The 24,282-nt window shown below is 35.7% G+C and overlaps 3 protein-coding genes across 3 annotated transcripts; all 3 read right to left on the reverse strand.

Moving 5' to 3' along the window:
• Positions 1-513: 513 nt before the first annotated feature.
• LOC120348458 (uncharacterized) lies at positions 514-5,037 on the reverse strand. Its single transcript, XM_039418580.2, has 4 exons — positions 4,905-5,037; positions 4,306-4,422; positions 3,230-3,331; positions 514-1,726 (listed from the first exon to the last, which is right to left on the reverse strand). Exons 1-4 carry the CDS (start codon positions 4,951-4,953, stop codon positions 1,581-1,583), a joined length of 414 nt encoding a protein of 137 aa, XP_039274514.2. The 5' UTR covers positions 4,954-5,037; the 3' UTR covers positions 514-1,580.
• A 10,443-nt stretch (positions 5,038-15,480) lies between these two features.
• Positions 15,481-17,216, reverse strand: LOC120347637 (uncharacterized). Its single transcript, XM_039417687.2, has 4 exons — positions 17,083-17,216; positions 16,808-16,924; positions 15,738-15,833; positions 15,481-15,616 (listed from the first exon to the last, which is right to left on the reverse strand). The coding sequence occupies exons 1-4, from the start codon at positions 17,129-17,131 to the stop codon at positions 15,489-15,491; spliced, it is 390 nt and encodes a 129-aa protein (XP_039273621.2). The 5' UTR covers positions 17,132-17,216; the 3' UTR covers positions 15,481-15,488.
• Positions 17,217-19,593: 2,377 nt separating this feature from the next.
• On the reverse strand, positions 19,594-23,209 carry LOC120347629 (uncharacterized). Its single transcript, XM_039417676.2, has 4 exons — positions 23,134-23,209; positions 22,898-23,008; positions 22,025-22,123; positions 19,594-20,102 (listed from the first exon to the last, which is right to left on the reverse strand). Exons 1-4 carry the CDS (start codon positions 23,180-23,182, stop codon positions 19,594-19,596), a joined length of 768 nt encoding a protein of 255 aa, XP_039273610.2. The 5' UTR covers positions 23,183-23,209.
• Between the last annotated feature and the right edge of the window lie 1,073 nt (positions 23,210-24,282).

Here is a 24,282-nt window from a genome sequence, read left to right on the forward strand (position 1 = left end):
CCTTACTTCAGATTACTCTGCAGGAAATACGTTAAAGCATCGGTTCATCAAATCCCAAACTGATTACTAGCAAACAAATCAGTGAATTCGTCGTACCAATCAATGGGTAACAAAATTAAATATTATTCATTTCAAAGTTTTTTTATCTTAATTTTTATTGTCCACAGATTGCCGTGGTATTTTGGATCAGTAATGCTTTTATTTTGCTGTAAGTGGACGCAATCACAGGTTACGTTGAACACAATTGAATCGCGACGACTGTTTTAAAAGCTGTTGCATGGGAATTTCGATTTTGAACCCAAGAGAATCCTGGCTGCGCCCCTGTTTTTGCCTTTCAGTTTTGTCGAAAGTTGAATACATTGAGATATTTGCAGTGTTGGAGCGACAAGTTGATTTGAAAAAATCTCAATAAACAAATTTCCACACTCATGTTTTATTTTCCCTGTTACTGAGTTCACCGGGCCATTTTATTCCCTTCTAAATCCTTCTAAAAAACTTTAACGTAGAGGTAGATTTGTATATGGAAAACAATTTATTCAAAAATTTAATAAAATATGTCAGTCTTAGAATATGACGTCATAAATAGTGCATTTTTGTTCAATAAATTGTCTCACACAATGAGAAAAATGAAACAAAAAATTAAAATAATGAAACCGGATACCCGAAAATATTCGGACGCAAAGTTGAATCGCTCGTTTCACAAGAAAAGAATTTTGAAACAACCCGGATATTCAAAACATATCCTGTACCATATCCGGACTCATTGCAATTCTTTTCTTCTAAAACAAAATGGCGAACATGAGATTCAACTGCGCCTGTATTGGATTTTGTTTAAGACAAGTAACCCACTTTCAGTTTATCTGTCATTCATGTATAACCAAGCTCAATGATGCATGATGTCAGCAACAGTGAATAACAAACTTCGTTGCTATAGCTCCACCAGATGGCGCCAGTCGTATAGTGCTTACTATGATTCAGCGTTACAACGAGTTTCGATTTTTTAAACAATTACTTTATAACAAGACACACCCAATAAACCAATTAGTGAATTTTTAAACATTTGCGAATGATAGAAAAAAATAACTAGGTGCGTGGAACACAAAAACCACTTCATGCACATGACCTTGTCATGATGTACTGGATTGGGTAGAGCAGGAATGCGCAAAGTTTTTTTGCAAGGGCAGCATTGAGAAATTTGCTATGAAATTGTCGAATTGAATGGTGGCTGACATTGTTGAATCGAGGACGAAAAATATAATAAAATGATTTTAATAATTCATAGTTCAGACATTTTAAATAAAGTTTAGGCATGAATCTAAATCTTGTATGTAGTTGTAAGAAGTTTTTACAACTTTCTCCGAGAGCAGAGGGCCACACAAAATTTGTGGCGGCCCACCATCTCTAGGGTAGACTATATGCCAACTGAGATAATCGGTGCTTGAAAAAAGTAGTGTCATTTAAGTATACATGGGTGCTTATCTGAAGCGTTGTTCGGAGAAAAAAGTAAAAATTTCGTGATATAATCTATAATATAAATTATATGCAATACTTTCAATCGACTTAGTTATGTTATGTCTGGTCTAAACAATAATAAATTTAGCAACGAGAAGGCTGATAACGGATACAAATATGATGCTTGATTTGATGCTTCCGGCACTTGAATGGGTTGCTGCTGAATCTGCTGCTGCAGTGGTTGCAGGTGTGATGTCAGCTCCGTTACATCCATCTGAATGAATTTAAAAAAGTTTCAACTTTAAATTGACATTTCATCTTTCTATTTATTTGGATATGGATATCGCAGGTTGAATGTGATGCATGACGTAATAAATTGAGTATTCGATACAGAGTCGGAAAGATTTCTTTCCTTCAAACAATTTTAATTCGTATGTGACTTACTGTTTGTCTAGAACACGTTTAGGAGTGAAGTCGTGATATCTCATAGAAACAATTTTATAGTAAGAGTGACAGCGATGAAATTCAGTGTTTCTCAAACTGTGTGACGCGGCAAACTAGTGCGCCGTGAGAGATTCACAGGTGTGCCGCGGAACTTTTTGGAATCTTAGAATATAAGCTATTCGTTTACGAAATGACCTGTTTTTCAATCATTGTTTCCCAAAAAGTTTGTACGAGTTTTGGCTATACGCTTACAAATACTATTCAATCATCGGTGCAAAAGCCGTCAAATTAATCTTTGCATTGTCATTTGCACAGATTTTTTACTCTGATTGAACTTAAAAGCAAAAAGGAAGCGACTTTTTGGAATTGACGATGAAATGCGGGCGTGATTGGCAACAACGGAACCTTGTTTCAATGTTATTTGTTCCTGAAAACAGGCGCTCCCATCGCATTAACATTTGTAGAATAAATTTGTTTAAAGCTAACTTCATTTTTTTACAATTGTGCCGCAATTTTCGTTTATTTGTCTAGTGCGACACAAGCAAAAAAAGTTTGGTAACCACTGGCTTAAGGCCACGTTTCCCAGCGAGGAAGTAATTTGAATGAGAAGGAAATATTACTTTGTATTTGCGTGTGGCATTACTAGTATTTCATACTTATTTAGTCGATTAAAAAATGAAAAGTTGATTTTACCGAAAACGAAAAACTGTTTAGCTAACATGATCTGTCAAAAAAGATATTCTTTCCGGTTTGAATGATTTTGGATAGGATTCATAATTGTGTGTGCCATTACTAATATTTTATACTTATTTAGTCTTACTGTATTGTATTCAATCTATATTTATGTAGACATTATAAACTATAGAAAATGTTCGGTGCTTCCGTAGTATGTGCACCAAGATGGCGCACAACCTGAACGTGGTATTGTATCAGGTGAGGGTTATAAGGTTGTGCGCCATCTTTATACACAAACCACGGGAGCGTTAAATGTTCAGGGGTCAGCGTACAAATCGCATGTATCACAACCAAATGTTTTGTTATGGATTGAATGACAAAGAAGAATAGAGTTTTAAGCGTAGTAAGGGAGGAATTCAGCGCTTAAAAATAGACCAAGGAACTGAAGGAAGGGGTTTGTCAAAAAAGATTGAGAACCACTGGTTGAAGAGTTGGACTTGTACATGTAGACTATGCCCACTACATTGCATAGGGTGTAATAAACTGTGTAGGTAATGCCGAATCAAAAAAAGTTACATTGATTCCGAGATATAGCAGCTTCCTTGCTCTGATGGAAAGGCGTATAGAAGTATACAAAAAAAAAAATACTAGAACTTACCCTTATTGCAATGGCACGTTTTCGAGGTTACATTATGCTCAGTGGTTGTTTTGCAGCCTGTTGTAGTAGTCGAGTTGCTGTTACATGATCGCGCAACAATCCCTGTAAATAATAATACGACAAATTAAAACAATTGAAGTTTTAGACTAAAATCGAAAGTAATTGTGACATTAAATCAACAATTCGTATGAACAAGAGCCGAAGCTTCAAATGTCTATTCACCGATTCTCAACCTGTAGGCCATGGCCTACTGGTGAGCTATAGAAACATTCTCAAGTGGGTCACAAATTTATAAAATTGCGGTACTCCCGAAGCATGTGACCCAAAATGGCGGACTCCGGAACGTAGTATGTGTACCAGGTTGGGGTTAGGCCATAAGTTCAGGTACAAATACTATGCAAGTCACTTGGCTAGTCCACGAAATTGTAATAGAACTAAAATAAGAAAAATTTGAATGAAATTATGGCCTTAACCTAACCTGGTACACATACTACGTTCCGGTGTCCGCCATCTTGGTTCACATACTTCGAGAGTACAAAATTGCTATGGTCATTGAAACAAGTTCTTTCATTTGCGTCGCAATAGTTAAATTTTTAGTGTAGTAGCAATGAACGATGATGCAGCTTTTTATCATAATTATTAAAGTAAAAGTGTTTATTTTTTGCAAGAGATTCTTGTTTTCACGTAGTTTTTCCATTGCATGAATAATTCAACGGGCCTATATATTTCCAGACCACGAATAAAAAAAGGTTGAGAACCACTGGTCTATGCAGTGAGTATTGAAAATTTCAAAAGCGTTGTTTTATCACTCGTATGCCGTTCAGATTGAAAATGAAACCAGGCTCGGGTTTTATTATTGGACATATTGAATTGTCACCTGGATCGTTTTGTTATTGTCGTCGTTGATTTGTAAAAAAAAGTATTCGTGCCGGTTTGTTTTCATAATTTTAACGATTAGGAATAGTATTTTTCCGTAACGCTTTATAATGGATGTCATAAAATAACCGTTTGGTAAACTGTCGGTTTTATAAGGATAATGTTTTAAGACTTTTATAAGCAATGTGTGAAGCACTTACCCTTCCAAGAATCCCACCGACAAGTCGAGATTGAGCTAGGGCAATTGATGAGTTGAGAAGAAACTAGCTCTCCGGCATCGTTGCAGTTCATACAAATGTAGCATTGAATAGCGTAACCTTAATTACAAGAAATAAAATGAATAAAAAGACAGTATGCACAGATATATGGACACGAACCCCAAAACCGAATTCAAAGCTTGTGCAGTAGCGGGAATCTTCTTCTCTGACATGTGATTACGGATCCGCCACATGGTTGATTACGTTGCGTAATTTTGATTACGTCATCATACAATACTTCGAGGTAAAAAGCGAATTCCATACAAATCACAATTTTTTTTTTTAATATTGAAATTACTAGCGACAACAACAATTTTTACCCCGTAAAAATTTCAAAGCAATTGGTCCAGTATATAAAGAGAGAAGCAAAGTAGAAGAAAGCTGACATCATCAACAATTTAACAAATTTATTCATAGGTCCACTCCGTGAACGAACGATTTAGAAATCGCAAAACACTTGGTTTGCTTCAATATAATAACTTATTTACAGCCTTGTTTGGAGCCAAACAAAAACCATAATAAAAAATAGCAGAAATACGAACCTGTCGCGACGAACATGTAGCACAAGCATGCGATCAAGAAAATCTTCATTTTGAGTGATATCGAAGTTTACAACAGCTTAACAATGAGTAAGTAAATACACTAAAATTAAAGTATAATATTTAAACCAAAGCTACAAAATCATTTGTAAAAGCTATTGAATCATAAATTATTTCATATTGGAAATCGAATGGTAAACGCGTTGCAGAGTTGTTAGCGATGACACATACGATATGCCATGCAGGTTTGCGGACTCAAATTTCAACGACTCCGCTCAAAGCCTGAATCCAAATCATTCACTATTTTTGTCGTCACTTCATCTATACGTTAGCGGTTGATAGAGTCGAAATACTTATATAAACGAGGAAGTCAAAATAAATTTTACTCAATAAAACTAAAATAAAATTCAAACGCTTCAGAGTTGTGAGTTCTCGCCCTTTAATGCATTTTTCAAGACTGCAGCGCTCGAGACTGATTATTTATGAAATTTTGTTGACTCGGACTCGACGCGAACGCTTCAGGGTCGCAGTCTACTGTTGAGGTTTTCGAGTCTTTAGCTCTTTTTTTCGGCAGCGACCACGACGACACGATGGTATGAGTGTGATATCGACAGGCGAAACTGGCCTTTCTATAGGCCCTCAATTATTTTTGCTTTCGCTCTTTCGGTCCAGAAGAGTATCAAAGAAAAAATCCGCACATGACGCTGTAATAATATGAGAGAGCATTACGATATTGCAGTGTTGGTGCGAAACAGAGAAAAAATACTCGTTGCCTGTACTGATATGTGCTTATTTGCTTATATGAAATTCTTTCAAAGACAAAAAGAATGCTGGGCCAATAAACCTGAGATATATCTTGTAAACGAAGGCAGTGGTTCATGCAATCTTCTGAAAATCTCCCGAATTTTTCAAATTCACGACGCATTACGGTTCTATATTACAATTACAAACCATCGCGCCTGGGAAGAAAAATTTAATTGATAAGCATCAATATATGGTGAAGAAAAGGGGAATATATCCACATTTGATCAATGCGATACGCGAGCTTGTGTTTATGGACTTACACGATTATACCGCTGCTGTTTAATAGCTCTGGCTGACTTTTGTACAGTTTTACCTGTCTTCACGCTGTAAAACGTCACTATAAATTTGCATTTATGAATTGCGCATCTAGCTAACTGAACAAAAATTTCACTATGCTAATGTTGTAAAGCAAAGTTTGATTGCAAAACTCGATTGTTACATTTATGCTGACACGTATTTTGTTGATTGATATTTTTGGAAATGCATTTTGGCGATACCAGTGTCATCAGAAGTAGGAAAGCGCTTATTTAATGCGGCCGGATTGTAGTTGAATGCAAAAACAGATGTTACGCGCTTTTGTTATAAACTCTGTGAACATCAAATTTGCATGTAACATGTAAATTAAGGAAATGATTCAGGAATTATCCGGATTAACTGCATTATTAGAAACAGTCGATGAACAGAAAATTGATAATTTGATGAATGAGCAGAGTGACTCAGAACTAGACAATACTTCTTAAATTTAAAGTTAAAGAATTCAATAAAATTTTGCATGTCTTCTTCTACATGCAGTCTTATTTAGTAGACACTAAACCTAAATTTTTCTAAATTCAGTAGTTTTTATTGAATTTTATTCCTATGGGAATCCCATAGGATGGGACAGGTATGGTGGCCCATCGTTGTCGCGCGTAAAATTGAAAAAAATGAAAATAAAAAAAAAATAAAAAACTTAAAATAAAAGTAAATTAAGAAAATAGTTGTGAAAAAACATAAAAAAAATGCAAAAAAAATAAAATGCAAAAAAAATGAAAACGAAAATAAAATAAAAACGGAATAAAAAAAAGCAAAAAAAAAAAATTAAAAAAAAAAAAAACGTGAATAAAAAGAAAATAAAAGGGTTGACAACGAGGCCCGCCTCGTAGCCCATCGTTGTCACGCGTTTTTATTTTGAGAAAATTTGCTTCTGCTTGGGACCAACGTTGTCATGAATATTCCTACGCGCACAAACGGTGTTCCCTGGGTTTCTGACTCACTAGTAGGGCTGGGAATGGTTAACCGGTAAACCAATTTCAGATGGTTAACGGTTATGATTTATTTTAACCGTTAACTGACATCTCAGGTACAAATCATCTTCATACCGTACAATATCGTCAAATATTATTACGTCATTGCAAATTTATCTCTTGCGGCGTTTAATTAAAAAAATATTACTAACTGTGTGGGTAAGGAATCAATATATGTAAAAAATAATGGAAGCACCAAGGTTGCTAATAATAAAAATTTACAATGATAAATTCAGAATCAGTTTTCGGTCGATTTCGAAATATATTGTTCACGATTTCATTGCAAAATCGGATATTCAATGTCATACAACAAGTGTGCAGTTGATGCCGTTTTCTCTATGAAATATATCTCGAAGTAGAATTTGCACATCGAACACTGAAAATTTGTCACATAAATGACGTTTAAGAACGGAATCGGGTTTTCTAAAATATTTCCACATGCCCGAACCACGCTGCCTATCTTTTGCAGCAGAGGAATCATGAAATTAACTCGATTCGTGAATAATTTTGAGCGATACCGGGATAGGAACTCGCGAAATTGCATTATAACCATTGCGACGTAACAAGCTGAAATTATAATTATTACGTCAAACGTCAAGCGGCGTTTACCGGTTAACCGGTTAATTTTACCCGGTTAACGGTTAAAGTGTTTCCCTGAAATTCCCAGCCCTACTCACTACTGATTTTTCTGAGCAATATTCAATAAATTCAAAACGGAAATGTTCTATAAGTTCTTCATGCTACAAGTTCAACTAGAAGTAATATATTTATAATAATGATAAGAGAATATAGAATTAGGTACGAAAGTTCGGGAAATTTGTTTATACGTGTAGAAGGTAATTGAATTGGAGAATGCTGCTCAACTAGCACAGACTTGAATTATAGAAAAGGACTGTGTGCATGAAGTAGCCTAGTTAGACTCGTCCGTCGGCTCTGGCCACTACTGTCTGATCGTTCAACTACGAGGCTGGAAGGCGATTATGGTTAGACCTGATTTCAATGGAATGTGCATGTCGGCATGTGCATACGGTATGACATACCGTGCACTGGGCTGGTAACGTACCGATCCAGACGAATGATAAATCGCGCGGGCTCAACCATTTATTTCAATCCACTCATCGATTCACCATATTCTACTAGACTGGCCGTATCTCCCGCTCGTTTCATGAGTGACTATATGGTGGGTATCGTGTACGATCAGACGGGTATCGGTTTCGCACGAGTGTCCGGCCAACTGAGCATTTAAGCAGCATTCTCCAATTCAACTAACTTCTACACGTAAAAACAAATTTCTCGAATTTTCGTATTCAATTCCCTATTCTCCTGTCATTATTTTATATATATTAATTACTTCTAGTTTAACTTGTATCATGGAGAGTTTATAGAACATTTGCAAATTAAATTTATTGATTATTGCCCAAGAAAATCAGTAATGAGTTAGAAACCCAGGGAAAACCGTTCGTGCGCGTAGGATTATGCATTTTTTCAATTTTTTTTTTTTATCATTTTTTTTATTATTTTTATTTCAAATTTATTTATTTCAAATTTTTTTTGTTTTTTCACAACTATTTTTTTATTTTACTTTTATTTCAAGTTTTTTATTTCATTTTTTAATTTTTTTTTCAATTTTATGCTTGACAATGATGGGCCACCATAGACAGGCATAAATTACTAAAAGATGGTATGAGACAGATAGTTATGTCCTATGGACAAGCACTCCGCAGTGGGTTCCCAGGTGTGCACTGAAGCATTCTGAATTGATAAAAAGGCAATTGTATTGAGTTTGATTCAATATAGCATTTAATATTTAGAATGTAAATTATTTTGTTTTTCCATATCGGCATTTTATAAACTGACACTATTTTGTCAAATATTCTCGACGTCTTTTAACTGGCATTTCTCGCTCGACGTTGTTCTCCGAATTTATAATTCTTTGCGTAAATTGAGAAATCATAAAAGCAGAAATCTTCAAATATTGCTCACACAAACGAAATCATACCACCGACGTTATCTCTCCCCTGACAAGGCAAATGAGTCAATTGTCACAGTTTGAGAATTTTCTTGCTCCCTTAAAACAAATATTTTCATTCAGGAAGTTTGCTTCAAGCGAAGTCGCTAGACTTCAACTAAGCTAGCGTTTCCCAACCGAAGAGAAACTATTTGTAACTTATCAAAAGAGTTATGTATTTGTAGGACCGTTTTCACTGGTAAACGCCATTTTCTGGATATTCAAATACAATTATATTCAAGTTAGGAATTCAACCGTAGTTTCGCATCTCAAAAACTTAGGGGGGGGGGGGGGGGGGGGGGGGTGTTTACCGCCTACAGCGTAGAGTGCGGATAAGTGATAGAAGAAAACTTGAAAGTCTCATTAAATGCTAAACCACCCAAAACTACCGCAATACCCTTCATGTTTATGTGAGGACAGTTATTGTAATAAAAAATTTTATTTGGTCAAAATCACAATGAGAATGCAATAAATAAATAAGCAAAATTGCACAAACATAATTTACAGAAAATTTTACTAAAGTGCATTGTTGTGCGGGGAGTTTGAGGAAATTGAATACACACAATCATATGGCCACCAAGACCTCTAATAAGATTCATATATTTATTCATGTCGCTTATTAACCTTGCATGGCAAATTAACCTAGGCTTGCGGGTAGGGATATACGTTTCAGAATTTCAAATCGATTCGAAGAAATTTAAGAAAAAATGCTTGATTCTATTCAGAAAGAAAAATAGATACCACAAGGCAACTGCACGACACAGCAGCGCTACCGTTATATCGACCGAAAGCGTTTATTATCCTTGCGTTTACAGCTTTCCAAAGCCGTGACACTCCCAGAGTCGTTATATTTCATATTGGTAGCAGCTTTCGAGGGACCAATGGTTTCGCTCAATTTTGTTCGACTACTTAAAATGTTACAAAGTTTCACAAATATTTGGAACGTTCCTTCAAATTATCTACATAATAATATTATAATAAAACATCATTGCTTCATACCGTATGCCTGCGATGCTTGCCTCGTTATCATTGGTTCTTTTAAAATCATGGCGCATACGGTATACTAACTATAGCGATTATAATTTGGATGAATTTTGAAGGTCAATTTTAGAAGAAACAATCGCTATAAATCCGATATTATTTGCAAACATAATTGTATGTGAGTAAATATGTAACTGAGTATAGCTTTATGTAATAAAAAATAAATCTTAGCCGTAATATATTTGGTAGTTGATACATCCATGCAGTGTGTTTTTCTGGTAACTTTCTTAATTCTTCAAGCTCATTATTGTTATTTTATCAAAATTTATACTATATTTCTTCCAAATTTGAGAAAAGTTGACGATAATATGATGATATACTAAATAGAATCAGATTCGGAAATATTCGAATCGAAACATTGTGATTCGAAATTCGATTCGAAAAAAAATATTCGGAACTTACATCCCTACTTGTTGGAAGTGCTGATCATCTCTGATTATTTAAACGTTTGATTGTCGCCCATATACTGGAGCGTAGCCATTAATTCTCATGGGGCTTAGACCGTAACAGACAGCGGGAAAACGTGGATTTCCAAGAGATTTAAGGATCCAAAATGCGTTTCAAGGAGAATGAGAATAAAAGGACACCCCTGCCCCCAGCACAAAAAAAAAATAAAATAAGGATAAATTAGGCCCGAGTATTATTTCTCGCAAAAAAATGAAATAATTGTCTTATTTTCGGAGACAGAGTACATGGACGAGGTGGCGGGCATCGAATTTGTACACGAGGTGTGTACCTGCTATATATACCAGATGTGGGCAAGGTTTTTGAAAAAGTGGGCCAAAAATTTTGCCCGCTTGGATTTACGGGCCGCGTAAGTGTGACGTAAAGAGTTACATTTTATGAAAAATATTTACAGTGTTGCGAAAGAAAAAGTAGGAAACAATAAATTCGAGATAAAACTCAATTTAATCGCAATCTCAACAAATTCCTTGAGCTGTTTTTCATTTGAAACATCAAAATTTAATTTTAGTTTGTGGTTGTGGCAGCATCAGGCGGGACAGATTGAATTACCCAATCACGCGGGCCGAAGTTTGCACATGTCAGCGCTACCATTATAGTCAAACCTGAGGCATACGATTCATAAAAGTTCTGTTCGTCACTATTCAAATTTCTCGATAATATAGGCATATAAATATCACGTCCTTGTTACTGCCATATTTTCTTGCACATCTTCGACGTTATCCTCATTTTTACCTTTATTTTTTCTTTGAAGATACCGTTCGCTCAATTTGGCTTCTACTGCTGTTATGTGAGGTGGAGGGGCCGGCAAGACCCAGAATGCAAGGTACGAATATTAGTCCGTTCCAGAGACCGTATCCAACGACACACACGAATACCTGAATTATAGAAAATTGACTTTGCTATTATAGTATTAATAGTAAACGTTTTAAGCGAGTCGACTGCTAAATGGTAAATGTTTTAACAAGTTTTGAAGCAATCTATAGACCAGGGTTGTGGATTCGGTTTTTGAAATGTTGACATTCTGAACTGAACTTGAAATCCCAACAATTTTAAATAGCACCGTAAAATCAATAAGAAAAACAAGAGAACTATGCTCAAATATATGGACACGTAGAGCCACATAATTTTGATGACGTCATAGCGAAAAAAAGAAATAGCTTCCTGGAGAAAAAATTTTATCTTTAACGACTGAAAATTTCAAAGCAATTGCTCCAGTATTCGACGAGTAAAAGTAACAACCTTCTGGCGACCTCTTCCGTTATTGGGTACTGGAAACTTATATCAATAGATCCATAGGTTGCAGAGAAAAGCTATTTTCCCAAATAACAATAATCAAGACAAAACATTAGTACATTTCGTGCACAATATGAAAAATATTTTTAAATAATTGTATGATTATTTTTAACAGTTAAATTACGCTGGTCGAGAAATTGATTGTGAAGTGGATTGGAAGTTTAAAAGTTTTAGACTGACGTGGGATGCAAAATGTCGGGACAAATTAAACCCATCAATTATGCATTTGTGTGGAGGGTATAACAGCGATGTTGGAGCCTGTGAAGCTTCCTTTTCGTTTTTGATCCAATATGGCTCCGATATTGGAGTTTATCCAACTCCGTGTGATCGTGGCAACTTTGTTAAGTCTTGTGTTCCCCCTCCGTAAAAAAATTGATTCAAGTCCATTTTGTGTGTTTTGAGAGCGATAAGTTGATTTTTTTTTTCGTTTATTTTTTTTTTATGTATTTTAAAATGAATGACTAGAGCAATGTATTTCTTGAGAAAATATAATTTGAAACCTCATTCATCCTTTCTCTTTCACCAGAGGCGAACTTATTTTTCATGAGGCGCCCTCAAAAAATACTCAAAGCGCACTTACACGAAAAAAAATTACTGCCTTCAAATAACACTGAATTTTGTGATCTCTTTAATGTATACATCATGCCATTTGAAGTTTGAAAACACGTTGGCCCAAAGACTGTCAACTATTCTTCCTCACCTTTGCCTGATTTTCCACTCGCTACCCTCGTTAGGGCAGATAAATTAACTCCAGCTCACGAAAGTCCGGCCTTATTTTGTGAACCCTGTCCTACATTAAACCTAAGAGTACTGTAAAATTCCAAATAACAAATATCTCTCTATCTGTGCGTTCATTCTATTATTGTGCTGAAAACTCGAATGTTTTATTGAAATTTGCTTTTTTTAGATGCATTCAATTTATTTTTCTCTCAATTTTATCTAAATTCCAAAAGTCAATAACACAATCGGATCTACACGACAAAAAATTACGTTCTTCATATCAATTTCGATAAACATCGACAGCGATGTTCTATAGCTTTGGCCCATTATGACCGTCATTATCGGCTTTGTTTATTTCCTATTTATTAAGCTTTATTTTTTATTTTCACACGTTATCATATGATATTTCATAAATAAAAAACGTACTAAAATAAAATAGCAGTTTCTTACATACCAATATCAGTTTGTACAGAGGGTTATATGTACGAAAAGACGTAATGAGACAGAAAAAAAGCAAAATCACCAGCGAATTACTGTTGTCCACGGGTGTACGATATTATATATTATTTGTCGGTTGGCCATACAACCAACTTCACACATCTGACTAGATTCCACAGAAAATTAAGTTTTTGCAATGTACGCAACAAGTTATAATTATAAAATTCCGCATCAACAAAATACATTACCGAATAGGGCCACAGTAAATGGCTTGGGAGAGACGGGTCGCGGCCCAGGGCCACATGTTGCACAAATGCGAACTGTAGGACAATACATATATATACCTAGATCAGAAGAGTATTGACGACAGCACAATAAATTAGGAAATTTATTTTTTCCTTGACTGACTTCGATTTACGAATTTACTCCAAGTTAAATGCTTTGAAAAACAGTTGGGCGACAAGAGGAAAGGCCGACATTAGGGCGCTCCAGAAGTGCGTGTACCAATATGGAGGTAACTAATTTCGTTCGCCTACTTTACGTCAAGTTGCGTAAAGAACTGAAACCTATGAGCAGAAGGTATATTTATTTGTCTAGTTTAGGGGAAAGTGGAGAAGGTTGGGACACTTTTTTCTTTTGCATATTTTGAGCCGTTACCTCTGCATATTCACTTAAGTTTGCGAGACTAATGCATAGAGGGGTAAATGTAGTTTTTATTCAGCAACAAAGAAATTCCTTTGCGACACACATCTTACTACCAAAATGCTTTGGAATACGTCTGTCAAGTGTCCCACTGTACCCCACTTGTGGGGCCTATTCGGACAGAATAGTCTGTCGAAATTCAACGAAGTATGCCCTTAAAAATAAGCAATTAATCAGCATAATCGTCTAAAGAACAGGGAGACTTCAAATTTGAAGATTTAATATTTTTAAAATCAATGTTCAACTGAAATACTTCAGATATTTTGGCAAAAAATTTTGCAAACAAATTTGATTATTTCCTTCCTCGAATCTAAATCTGGAAATATTATTGAATCTCGAATATATTCCATTTTGGACCATGGGTCGAAAAAAAACCATAATATTACACAAAATATAACGCATCTCTAGGTCTCTAAGGACTTATTGTATCAAACACTGTCGAATTGTGCCCGGTAGGGCATGTCCCACTAAACCCCGGTCCATTGTCCCCCATAGGAAACAAATATTTTTAGACCATCCCACGGCGGAATTCGGAAGGCACATCCACTCGCCAACGTTATGAATATTTTACAATGCACTATAGCTGATAAATATCTGACGGTGGTTTGTCATGTTGAAAAGGCTAAAGTAGAAAAAGAAAAAAAATGGGATGGTGAAATTTTAGTTTCAACCTCCCAAAACCAATTTCACCCCATATTTCGCGCCGCTCTACCCGTTCGCGGGGACGTTGTAACTCACCAAAGGTCGGATCGAAACATCGAACCGTGGACAGGATTGCGGATATAGTATCAGTGGGAAAGCTGATTTTGAATAGAACTAAAATAAGGAAAGTGGGAATAACATTATGGCAAACCCTAAACTGATACACATACTTCAGGACCGACATAAGAACCCCGATTTGGCTTAAATTGCAAAAGCGCAAGATACCGAGACAAATAAACCAATTATTTAGGTTCAGCTTAGGACGAAAATTGGTTAACAATCACCATATCTAAATAGGTAGGCTACAAATCGAGCGGGTTACCCGGTAACTCAGTATGTTCCATGGATTTTTATTTTAAGGAAGGGGTTGGGAGCAAATTTGCTGATATGTATTCTTGTTATTAATGATAGAAGTATTTGTAACTTATAAAAATGTGTTGACTTATCATCTTCACCGGCATATAAGTTACTTTTTGAATTCAATTTTATTTACGTTAAGAAATAAGGTCAAGTGTCACACCTGAAAATTAATGGAGGGAGAGTGTAAATCAATGCCCGGTGTTAATATCAAAACGGCAATCAAAAATATATCATAAACAAAAATCATTACTATTTGGAAAATACAAAAAATCGATGTCACTTAAAGTTTCAATACCTTTGGTGTAAGAAGTCAATATCGATTTTAAGTAAGTTTATAATCATTGCCATAATAAACGAAAAACACGACTGCTATCGCTTCAGCGAAGTTTGTATTTTAAGTAAATCCTACGTGTATTATCGTGACCCACTAATGCAAGGCCCTTTATAAGCAGCATCTGATATCTAGCGGTATGTAATGGATACTTCCGTAGTATGTGCACCAGTTTAGGGTTAGGCCATAATTTGATTCTGATTTCCCGTGTTTTAGTTTTATTACGAGTTTGGGGACTGTCTGTATTAGCAAAGTGAATATACCCACTGACCATAGGTTTCAATCCCTCTACCTACACAACGTAAAGTAGGCGAGCTCAAATTGTTTCCTTATTGGTATATACACGGCTGGAGCGTCATCTAATGAGCTACTATCATTTGATAGGATCGGAATCATTCTCAAAAAATTACCTAATGAACACAATCTCGGGTGTGTCTAAACTATAATACAGCTATAGCAACGAGGAGACTGATAACCGATCCAACTATAAAGCTTGATTTGATGGATCCGGCGCTTGAAGTGGTTTCTGTAGCAGTTGTAGAGGCGGTATCCATTCTGTTGCATTTATCTAAATAAGTTTGGAAAGTACTATTAATTTCTGAATTATAATAACTAGCTTTTCACGTTCTGCAGCTTAAAGCTTTTGTTTAAATCTTTCCAAGATCAAAGCATTTAAAATCCAAACTCACCTTCTTTGCATATACAGACTTCCCTCATCACATCACCAGCCAACCTTTGTTTGCATCCAGTTTCATTGTGTTTGGAGCAAAACAGACTAACAGTACCTAAAAACGAAGTTGAAGATTGACTTGATATTAGCGTATCGTATTTTAAGGACATTAAGGCCTTCTTCAAATACTTTTTTTTCTCATAAATCGATCGCGCGCTTTATAAGCCTGTGCGCCTAATATATCGATCAATTAGTGGCGCAGCGGTGTGGCTAAGCGTTAGGAATATGCTCGCCACCGCAGTGACCGCACCTCTGATTACGCTGCGTGGGTTCGCAGGTTCGAATCCCATGCGGGGATAGCTATGTGCGAGAGGATTGCTGGACTCCTCGCCGTCTTTGGGTGGTTCAAGTAACTGCTGGTCGGTTACGGCTTCCTTCACCATCAAGTCCATGCTTTCCAAAACAAATAACTAACTAATCCCATACCCGACATGGAATGGTAACCGGACGAGATGCCATGGTTCGCCATATGGTTAAGCCGTTTTATCGGCTTTCCACCTCCCCAGGATAGATATGTAAATCCTATCCTATCTTGGTTTCTAATTCTTTACTGCATACTGTCGAAACCAGCACCGGTTGTACTTAATGCACGTGAACAGCCCTAGTCCGAGCATTTACTGACGGTGCGCATTATGGTCCGTAACATACGGTAACTGATTCATCATTGGACACGAGATGAACATTTTGCAAAAAAATTCTCGTTGTTTTTGGGGTGATTGCTGTTGCCGTGAAAAATCCAGTACTCGGGAGTGGTTGAAATCTTTGAAAGGCTTTCGCTGTTTGATTTACAAAAAATTATTTTTGCCGTTTTTCAGTTAAAATGGGGATCATTTTTATTTCTTTGCAGCAAACTCGGTGCTCGTTAATGACCTCACCGAGCAGACGTCCATAAGTGGTCATTGTATCCAGATACCTGAACATTGCCTTTTTTTTCTTATTCGTATTGCTCAAGATAGCTGAGATATTTGTAAAGTTACATGAAATATTTAGATCAATAAAGTATCTGCGCGATATGAATAAAGTGCACACCATTTTCAGTTTCTTTGGCACATGTAAGGAATTCATCACGGCAGTCCACCACCATAAGAAATGTTGTCAACTTCTTATCGTTGCAATGGGAGCAAACGTAGCACCTGATTGCGTAACCTGGTTAAAAAAAAAAAAAATTTCACGTGTTCCAAATATCATCCTTCTTTCACGGGGAGTAGTGCAACACGAAACAGATGGTTTTGAGATTTGAAGATCAAATAAACTATGCTCGATGCTACAAGAAACAGCAAAAGTAACAATTTTTATCCACAAACCTGTAGTAGCAATCATCAAACATAAACAAGCAACCAATTCCGAATTCATTCCGAGTGATTTTCTTAATTAAAACAACGAAAGTTAACTTGACAAATAAAGTATCAACACCAAAAGTAGGTGCTGTCTTCTTGCTAGCAAGTAGGTCTGTAGGTCTGTAGGTCAAGTAGGTCTGTCTTCTTGCTAGCAAGGCACCGCCTATAATAACTCTAAAATATATAACGGACTTCTACAGTATATAGTTTTTTATTCTGATTCACTCTTCCGTTTGTATATACTATTGAAAAAATCAAAAATTTTGGTGCGACTACTTGTAGAGTTTCGTCAGATCGTAAATGCAAAATACCTCATGAAAGAAGTATTACGTCCATGCGAATAAAATCGACTTGGATAAAATTAGATATGCGAACGGTGTAAATGCTTCCGTGATCATAAGTTATTACAACTCAGCAAAATTGTACATTTCACTTAATCATGTGAACTATATTTTTATACAGTCATAACGCCTTAGCATTGAATAAGGTAATTAACGAATCAGTAACAAAATAGCACTGTAACGGAAATACATAATATTATGATAATTTATACTTTATCTGGTACTTTACTTCAGATTAAGCTGCATGAAATACATTAAACCATAGTTTCATTAATTAAATCACCGTGTGACGACGCAATATAGTAACCTTTCTGTTTTTCAAAATCATCTCTTACTTTTAATAAAATTCAGTTTCAGTTGAACCATGTAGTTCAATTAGTATTGAAAAATAAAAAACGTTTAATTTACTTGCCTGTTGCAGAAATAACTCGAAATAGGCCGTGTTGAAGGACGAGTCAAATGTCGTCAATACTTGATTTAATCCTATTGCAAATTTCAAAATAACGTTGTATGGTTTGGAAAAATATTTAATCTTATTGTCATCACACTCATATTTATCCATTTCACAGTTGTTTATGAAATCAACTATGATTCGATCATCAACTCGAATTGGAATCTGGGAATTCAGTGACTCGACTTGACTTCAAATCGAATTTTGAAATTGCTGCATATAAGAATTGATTCAAAACTGATGGGTATAATATTTATCATGACTCGTACTCTAATTGTGACTCAATTCTGTCCAAATTTTTTGAACTCGGTTGACTTATTACTCGGACAAAATCGCATCAAGCAAAACGTCGAACTTATTGGACACGTTTTAGTGGCCATAATGATCGTTTCAAAATTTTGTTGTTATTGTTATTATTGTTATTTGTCTCCGTCTCCATTTTTAAAAAATCGCTTTTCTCTTCGAATACTGGACCAATTGCTTTGATATTTTCAGTGGTTAAATATGAAATTTTTCTCCAGAAGGCTTTTTACTTTTACTTTTATTTTTTTTCCTTTTTACTTTATTACTTTTTTCTCTCGCTATGACGTCATCAAAATTATTGTCACTGGGTGGCGCCACGTGTCCATATATTTGAGCATAGCTCTCTTGTATTTTATATCCTTCCTTGTCACTTCGTTCACCGGGTCCCTTTATCACTTATTCTCTTTTAAATTCTTCTAGAAAGCTCAGCATAGAGATAGATTTGAATATTGAAAACAATTTATTTCACAATGTAATAATATACCTCAGTCATAAAATATGACGTCATAAATAGTGAATTTTTGTTCAATATATTTTTTACACGAAATAAGAAAAATGAAACATAAAATTGAGACAATGAAACCGGATATCCAAAAATACTCGGTTCTATATCCGGACCAAAAGCTTTGTTCCACAAAGAAAGAATAGCTATATCCGGACTCTTTGCAATACTTTTCTTTTGAAACAAATCGGTGAAACATTAGTTTCAACGTTGCACTAATTTGGTTGAGACAAGTAATTTATATTCAATTTATCTATCGTTCATGTGTAACCAATCATGATCATAAAATAAGTCAACAACAGACAAACGTTTCAGTTTCTTTTCCAAAGCTCCACTAAATGACGTTTGTCACAAAGTTCTTATTATATTCAGTATTTTTTGAAGCATTTCCTTATAACATGTCAAACCCAATAAACCAATTAGACAATTTTTGAAGATTAACAAATTATAAAAAAGAAAACTGCGAGTGACGCAAAAAATGCCCCATGCACCTCGTCAGGACGTAATGAATTAGGTAGTTGTGTAGGCTAGGGGTGGACAAAGTTTTTTTTTTTGCAAGGCCCGCATGGAGAAGTTGAATGTGACGCCACAGCCACTGTGTTTGCATTCGCTTCGAATTTAATGGTGGCTGAAATGGTTGAGTCAAAGACGAAAAAATATCGATATTCATTTTTAACAATACACAGTTTAGGTTTTTCAAATAAAATTTGTATGTAGTTGTCAAAAATTTTCACAATTGTTTCCAGGAGCACGGGGCTCGCGCGAAATGCTTAGCGGCCCGCGCGCCCCAGTTTGCCCATTTCTAGGGTGGACTACAAGTCAAAAAAAATATTCGGGCCTTGAAAAAATTGGTTTTATTGAAAATGTGAATTAGTGCTTATCTAACGCTTTGTTTTGAAAAAAAAGTGAAATTTTGAAAAGTTGAAATTTGAAAATTTGCGATAAAATCTATAATCGGAACCATATGTAATACTTACAATCGACTCAGTTTTGTTATTTTCTGTATAAATTATAATACATTTAGCAACGAGAAGGCTGATAACGGATCCAACTATTTTGCTTGATTTGATGGTTCCAGCGCCTGATGTGGTGGGTTCAGAGGTCAAAGTGGTGGGTTCATTGGTGCCAAATTCTACGAATCCAGCGTTTGATGTGATTAGTTCAGCGATCGAAGTGATTAGTTCAGTAATCGAAGTGGTTGGTTCATTGGTCGAAGTGGTTGGTTCATTGGTCGAAGTGGTGGGTTCATTGGTCGAAGTGGTGGGTCCATTGGTCGAAGTGGTGGGTTCATTGGTCGAAGTGGTTGGTTCATTGGTCGAAGTGGTTGGTTCATTGGTCGAAGTTGTTATTGCAACGGTTGGAGAGTTGGTATCGAGTCCGTTACATCCATCTTAATAAATTTAAAAAAAAAACTATTCACTCCTGAATTTACATTTAATCTTTTTACTTATTTGAATAGGAAGATCGCAGATTCAACCCTATGCATTATGCAGGGAAAGGTAGGGCTGTAGCCATTCCTAGTATCGAATCGAATCGAAGAAAGTATCGAATTACGAGATTTCCAAATATACTTACTCACTTTTTATTTTAAATATCTGCTAGATATAGATTATCATTCATTTGGAACGCGTATGTGTCTTGCTATCGAATAGTTAAAAAAAAATTGCGCTATCGACTAAAAAGGGGGGTCCTATATTGAATTCATTTTAAAAATCCAGGCTAGATCTTATTTTCGGGGAAATACGGTATGTACAATTGATATCCACTTGGTTTTTATGTCTGCATTTCAATTTTCCTATTATTAAGTCTCAATGAAATATTTCAGACATTCAAAATCGGAAAAATGACATTTTGATACATTATTCTGCCAAACCTTCAATTTCATTTTAAAAGACTTAATCTTGCTACTAGCTTCAAAAATATCACATCCTTTCCTCTCGATAATTTTACCTGATTTGTGTTTTTAAACATGATTTGTGATTTTGAATATGGCTCTTAGATGAGACAATTTTACAAGTCGAAAGATATCTTGAAAACTAGCAACCATCGAAAGTTTTTCCTGGGTTAGAAGCATATCGTGTGTACCTTACAACATTCGGCACGGTACACCCCTGGTACACCCTATCGTCGTGGTACACCCTTCAAACTTTTAGGTACTTCCTGGGGTGTACTATACACCCGGTTGATGAGCACTGTTTTAGACTCCCCCAACTTTCTCTCTTGTAAATTCCTGCCTACGACCCAGTAAGTAAGTATCATAATAGTAATAAATAACTAAACAAAATTAGTAATACAACAGACAAATAAAAGGCAAGATTCTTCTCTAAAAACGACAAAATTCGTCTATGGGAAGAAGGTCGCCCTAATAGGTATGTTTTTCATCGCACCCCCTAAACTCGGGTTCAAATCAAAGATCCACCAATGGTTATAATAAACTGGGTAGACTAGGGGGGGGGGGGGGGACCCCTGGCACGTGTGCCCATTTATTCGGCACGCGAGCGAGGCCTCAGAAATGAGATCATTCTCTTTCAGATAAAAAGTTTCGAGGCTCTGATTTATCTGATGAAACTCGGTGTTTGTTCATTCTTATCGTTTGTTAACAATCTGTTATTCATTTAAAATTTTAAACTCTTTTTGTCTTTTCAAGACATATGGCTACAGAGAAATAGATATGACGTAACAGCTGAGTTAGCTCTTGACGAATTGTGACGACACACAGCATTCATTGGAGGTTCATTGCTACGTAATATATAGTTCGTCTGTGCCACCATTTTTCTTCATTTCTGATTGATTTATGAAGTTGTACAGCTCATGTAGGTTAGAGTAACTTGTTAACTTACTGAAATAAATTGATTTCGAAAGAAATATAACCAGTAGTTCGTATATTTCTTTGAAAGTTACAAAATATAATCCCAATGTAAATCTCTATCAACTGTAATGCAGCAGCAGAAGTCTCACTTATATAGAATAAGAAAAGTAATCAAATCTATTTGTCGGGCTGATATTTTCCCGAATAGTGAATCTGTCTGTAGCTTACATGTTTAGAAGGTTTATTATTGTGTATTTTTGCTTTAAAAGTAACAAAGCACTGTTTTTAATTTTGGTCGGCACGCGGAAGAATTCTGTCGTTAAATTTAGCCGATTTGGGCACGCGAGCCGAAAAAGGTTGCCCACCCCTGGGGTAGACAATGTCGAACCGAAGACGTTTCAGTCCTTCCAATTATATACTAGTTTCCTGCCTAGCAGTGGCTACCTCTACAGATCCTTGTGTGGGAAGAAATGCGTAAAAAAGAATGCAAAAGTAATACTTACCCCCTTCGCAAACGCAAACTTCAAAGTTGAGAGATCCGTTAGTGACTGTATTGCAGCCAGTCGTTAAATTGTGGTCGCCACATGTTCGCACAACATACCCTGTAATTAAGGTTTCAAACTAAACAATCAAAGTATCCAAATGAAATTAAACGCAACAGACATTAAATCAACTTAGAGAGTCATAGGAACAGAAGCTCTGAAGGTCTATGTAGACCAGGGGTCGGCAAACTTTTGTCGTTCGCGGCCCAAAATTAAAGGTTGCAAGTCATTGGCGGGCCGCACATATTCGAAGGAATGGCCAATAAATCACATTTTTCAATCAGATTTCAGTTATATTTTAAGCAGTGCGCGAAGAATGATTCTTTTGAACTTTTTCTGCGCTATTAAACCATTTGCACTCAGCATCAACTTTTTTACGTTCTGTTGCCTTTTGTCTAATTATAATCAATTTATAGGCTCATTTAACGAGTGATTTTGAATTATATACTTGTTAGGTTATTTAGTGTTTCAAAACAAATTCTGTTACGTATAGAATATAATTGTCAATACAGTTGTTTTGTTATTATAATCCAGTGAAGCGTGGCGGGCCGGATTATATTGTTCCGTAGTTTGCCGAGCCCTGATCTAGACAGAAGCCGGTGGAAAATCCAAATGCGGTATGTTATGTATGCCGTTTAGATTGACAATTAAACTGGGTTCTGAGTTTTATTATTGGACATATTGAATTAGACATATGTATCGTTTTCCTATCGTTGTTTTGTGAAAAAAGACATTCGTGCTTGTGTTTTGTTACCATAATTTTAATTTGATTTTAGGAAACTGTCGGTTAATCTGTTGAGACTTTCAAACGGAATGTGTATGATGTGTACTTACCACGTGTAGTATTCGTCTGACAAGTTGAGTTAGAGCATTGAATGAGTTGAGAAGCATTGAGCTTTTTGTTATCGCCGCAGTTCTGACACTGGTAGCACATAACCGCGTACCCTGGATTACAAAAAATAAAATGAATAAAAAGCAGTGAACGATTTGTTTGCAGAACACTTGGTTTATTTTAACATGAAAACTTAATTACAGAATTATTCATGACCAAACAAGATAATTTTACGAACCTGTCGCGAAGAACATGTAGCACAAGCATGCAATCAAGAATAATTTCATTTTGAGTAATTTCAAAACAGAACAGTAAGTAATATTACTAAAAATATAACAGAATAGAATAAATCATTAATTACTTTGTATTATAAATCAAATGGTAGATGCGTTGCAGAGTTGCTAGCGAAGAAGAATGCCATGCAGGCTTGTCGACTCAAATTTTACTGACACCGCCCAAAGCCTGAATCTAAATCATTCAATATTTTTGTCGTCGCTTCATACATTAGCGATTGCTTTGAACTTTTCCATCCGTTCGCGTTTAAGTCAATGAGTTTAAGTGTCTTCTGTGATTTTCGAAAATGTTGAAATTATTCATATTATTTAGCTGGATATGGCATTCTTTCTCACGATTTTAGATTCTTTCATTTTTCTATGCAAATAGGATTCAATGACAATATGTTATTATTGTTTTTTGAATAATTGCAAACATCATTTTTAGTTGAAGTGTCTCGAAAACAGAGCCGTACTTCTAAATTTCCCTAAGTCAAAATATCTTACTTATAAAAACGAAGAAGTTGATTTTTTTAAATGAACCTAAAATAAAATTCAAACGAGTTGTGAGTCCTCGATTCATTTTTTTGAGACTGATTGTTTATGAAATTTACTAAACTTGACTTCGGATTTGGAATTTTAAAATTTTCTGAAACTCGGAACATACTCAAGACTTATTTTTAATGAAATCTCCTTATGATTATGACTCGATTTGACTTAGAGCTCACAATCAGTGACTGGACTTGACCTGTGACTTCCTTTTCCTAAACTCGTAATTGACCCGAGACTGACTGTTCATGAAATTCATGGTACTCCCGAAGTATGTGAACCAAGATGACGGACACCGGAACGTAGTATGTGTACCAGGTTAGGGTTAGGCCATGATGTTATTCCAATTTTCCTCATTCCAGGTATATTACTAGTTCGGTACTAACCAAGTGACTCTCGTATAATTTGTACCTGAAATTATGGCCCAACCCTAACCTGGTACACATACGTCTTTTCGGCATCGATCAAGTCGATTCTCTTAGTTGTGATTCCATCAGACAAAACTGGCCTCTTTATAGGCCGTATATTGTATTCGCTTCAGCTGCTTTGGTCTATAAAGATATTGA

Source organism: Styela clava, chromosome 1 (assembly GCF_964204865.1).
Source record: "Styela clava chromosome 1, kaStyClav1.hap1.2, whole genome shotgun sequence".
NCBI lineage: Eukaryota > Metazoa > Chordata > Ascidiacea > Stolidobranchia > Styelidae > Styela > Styela clava.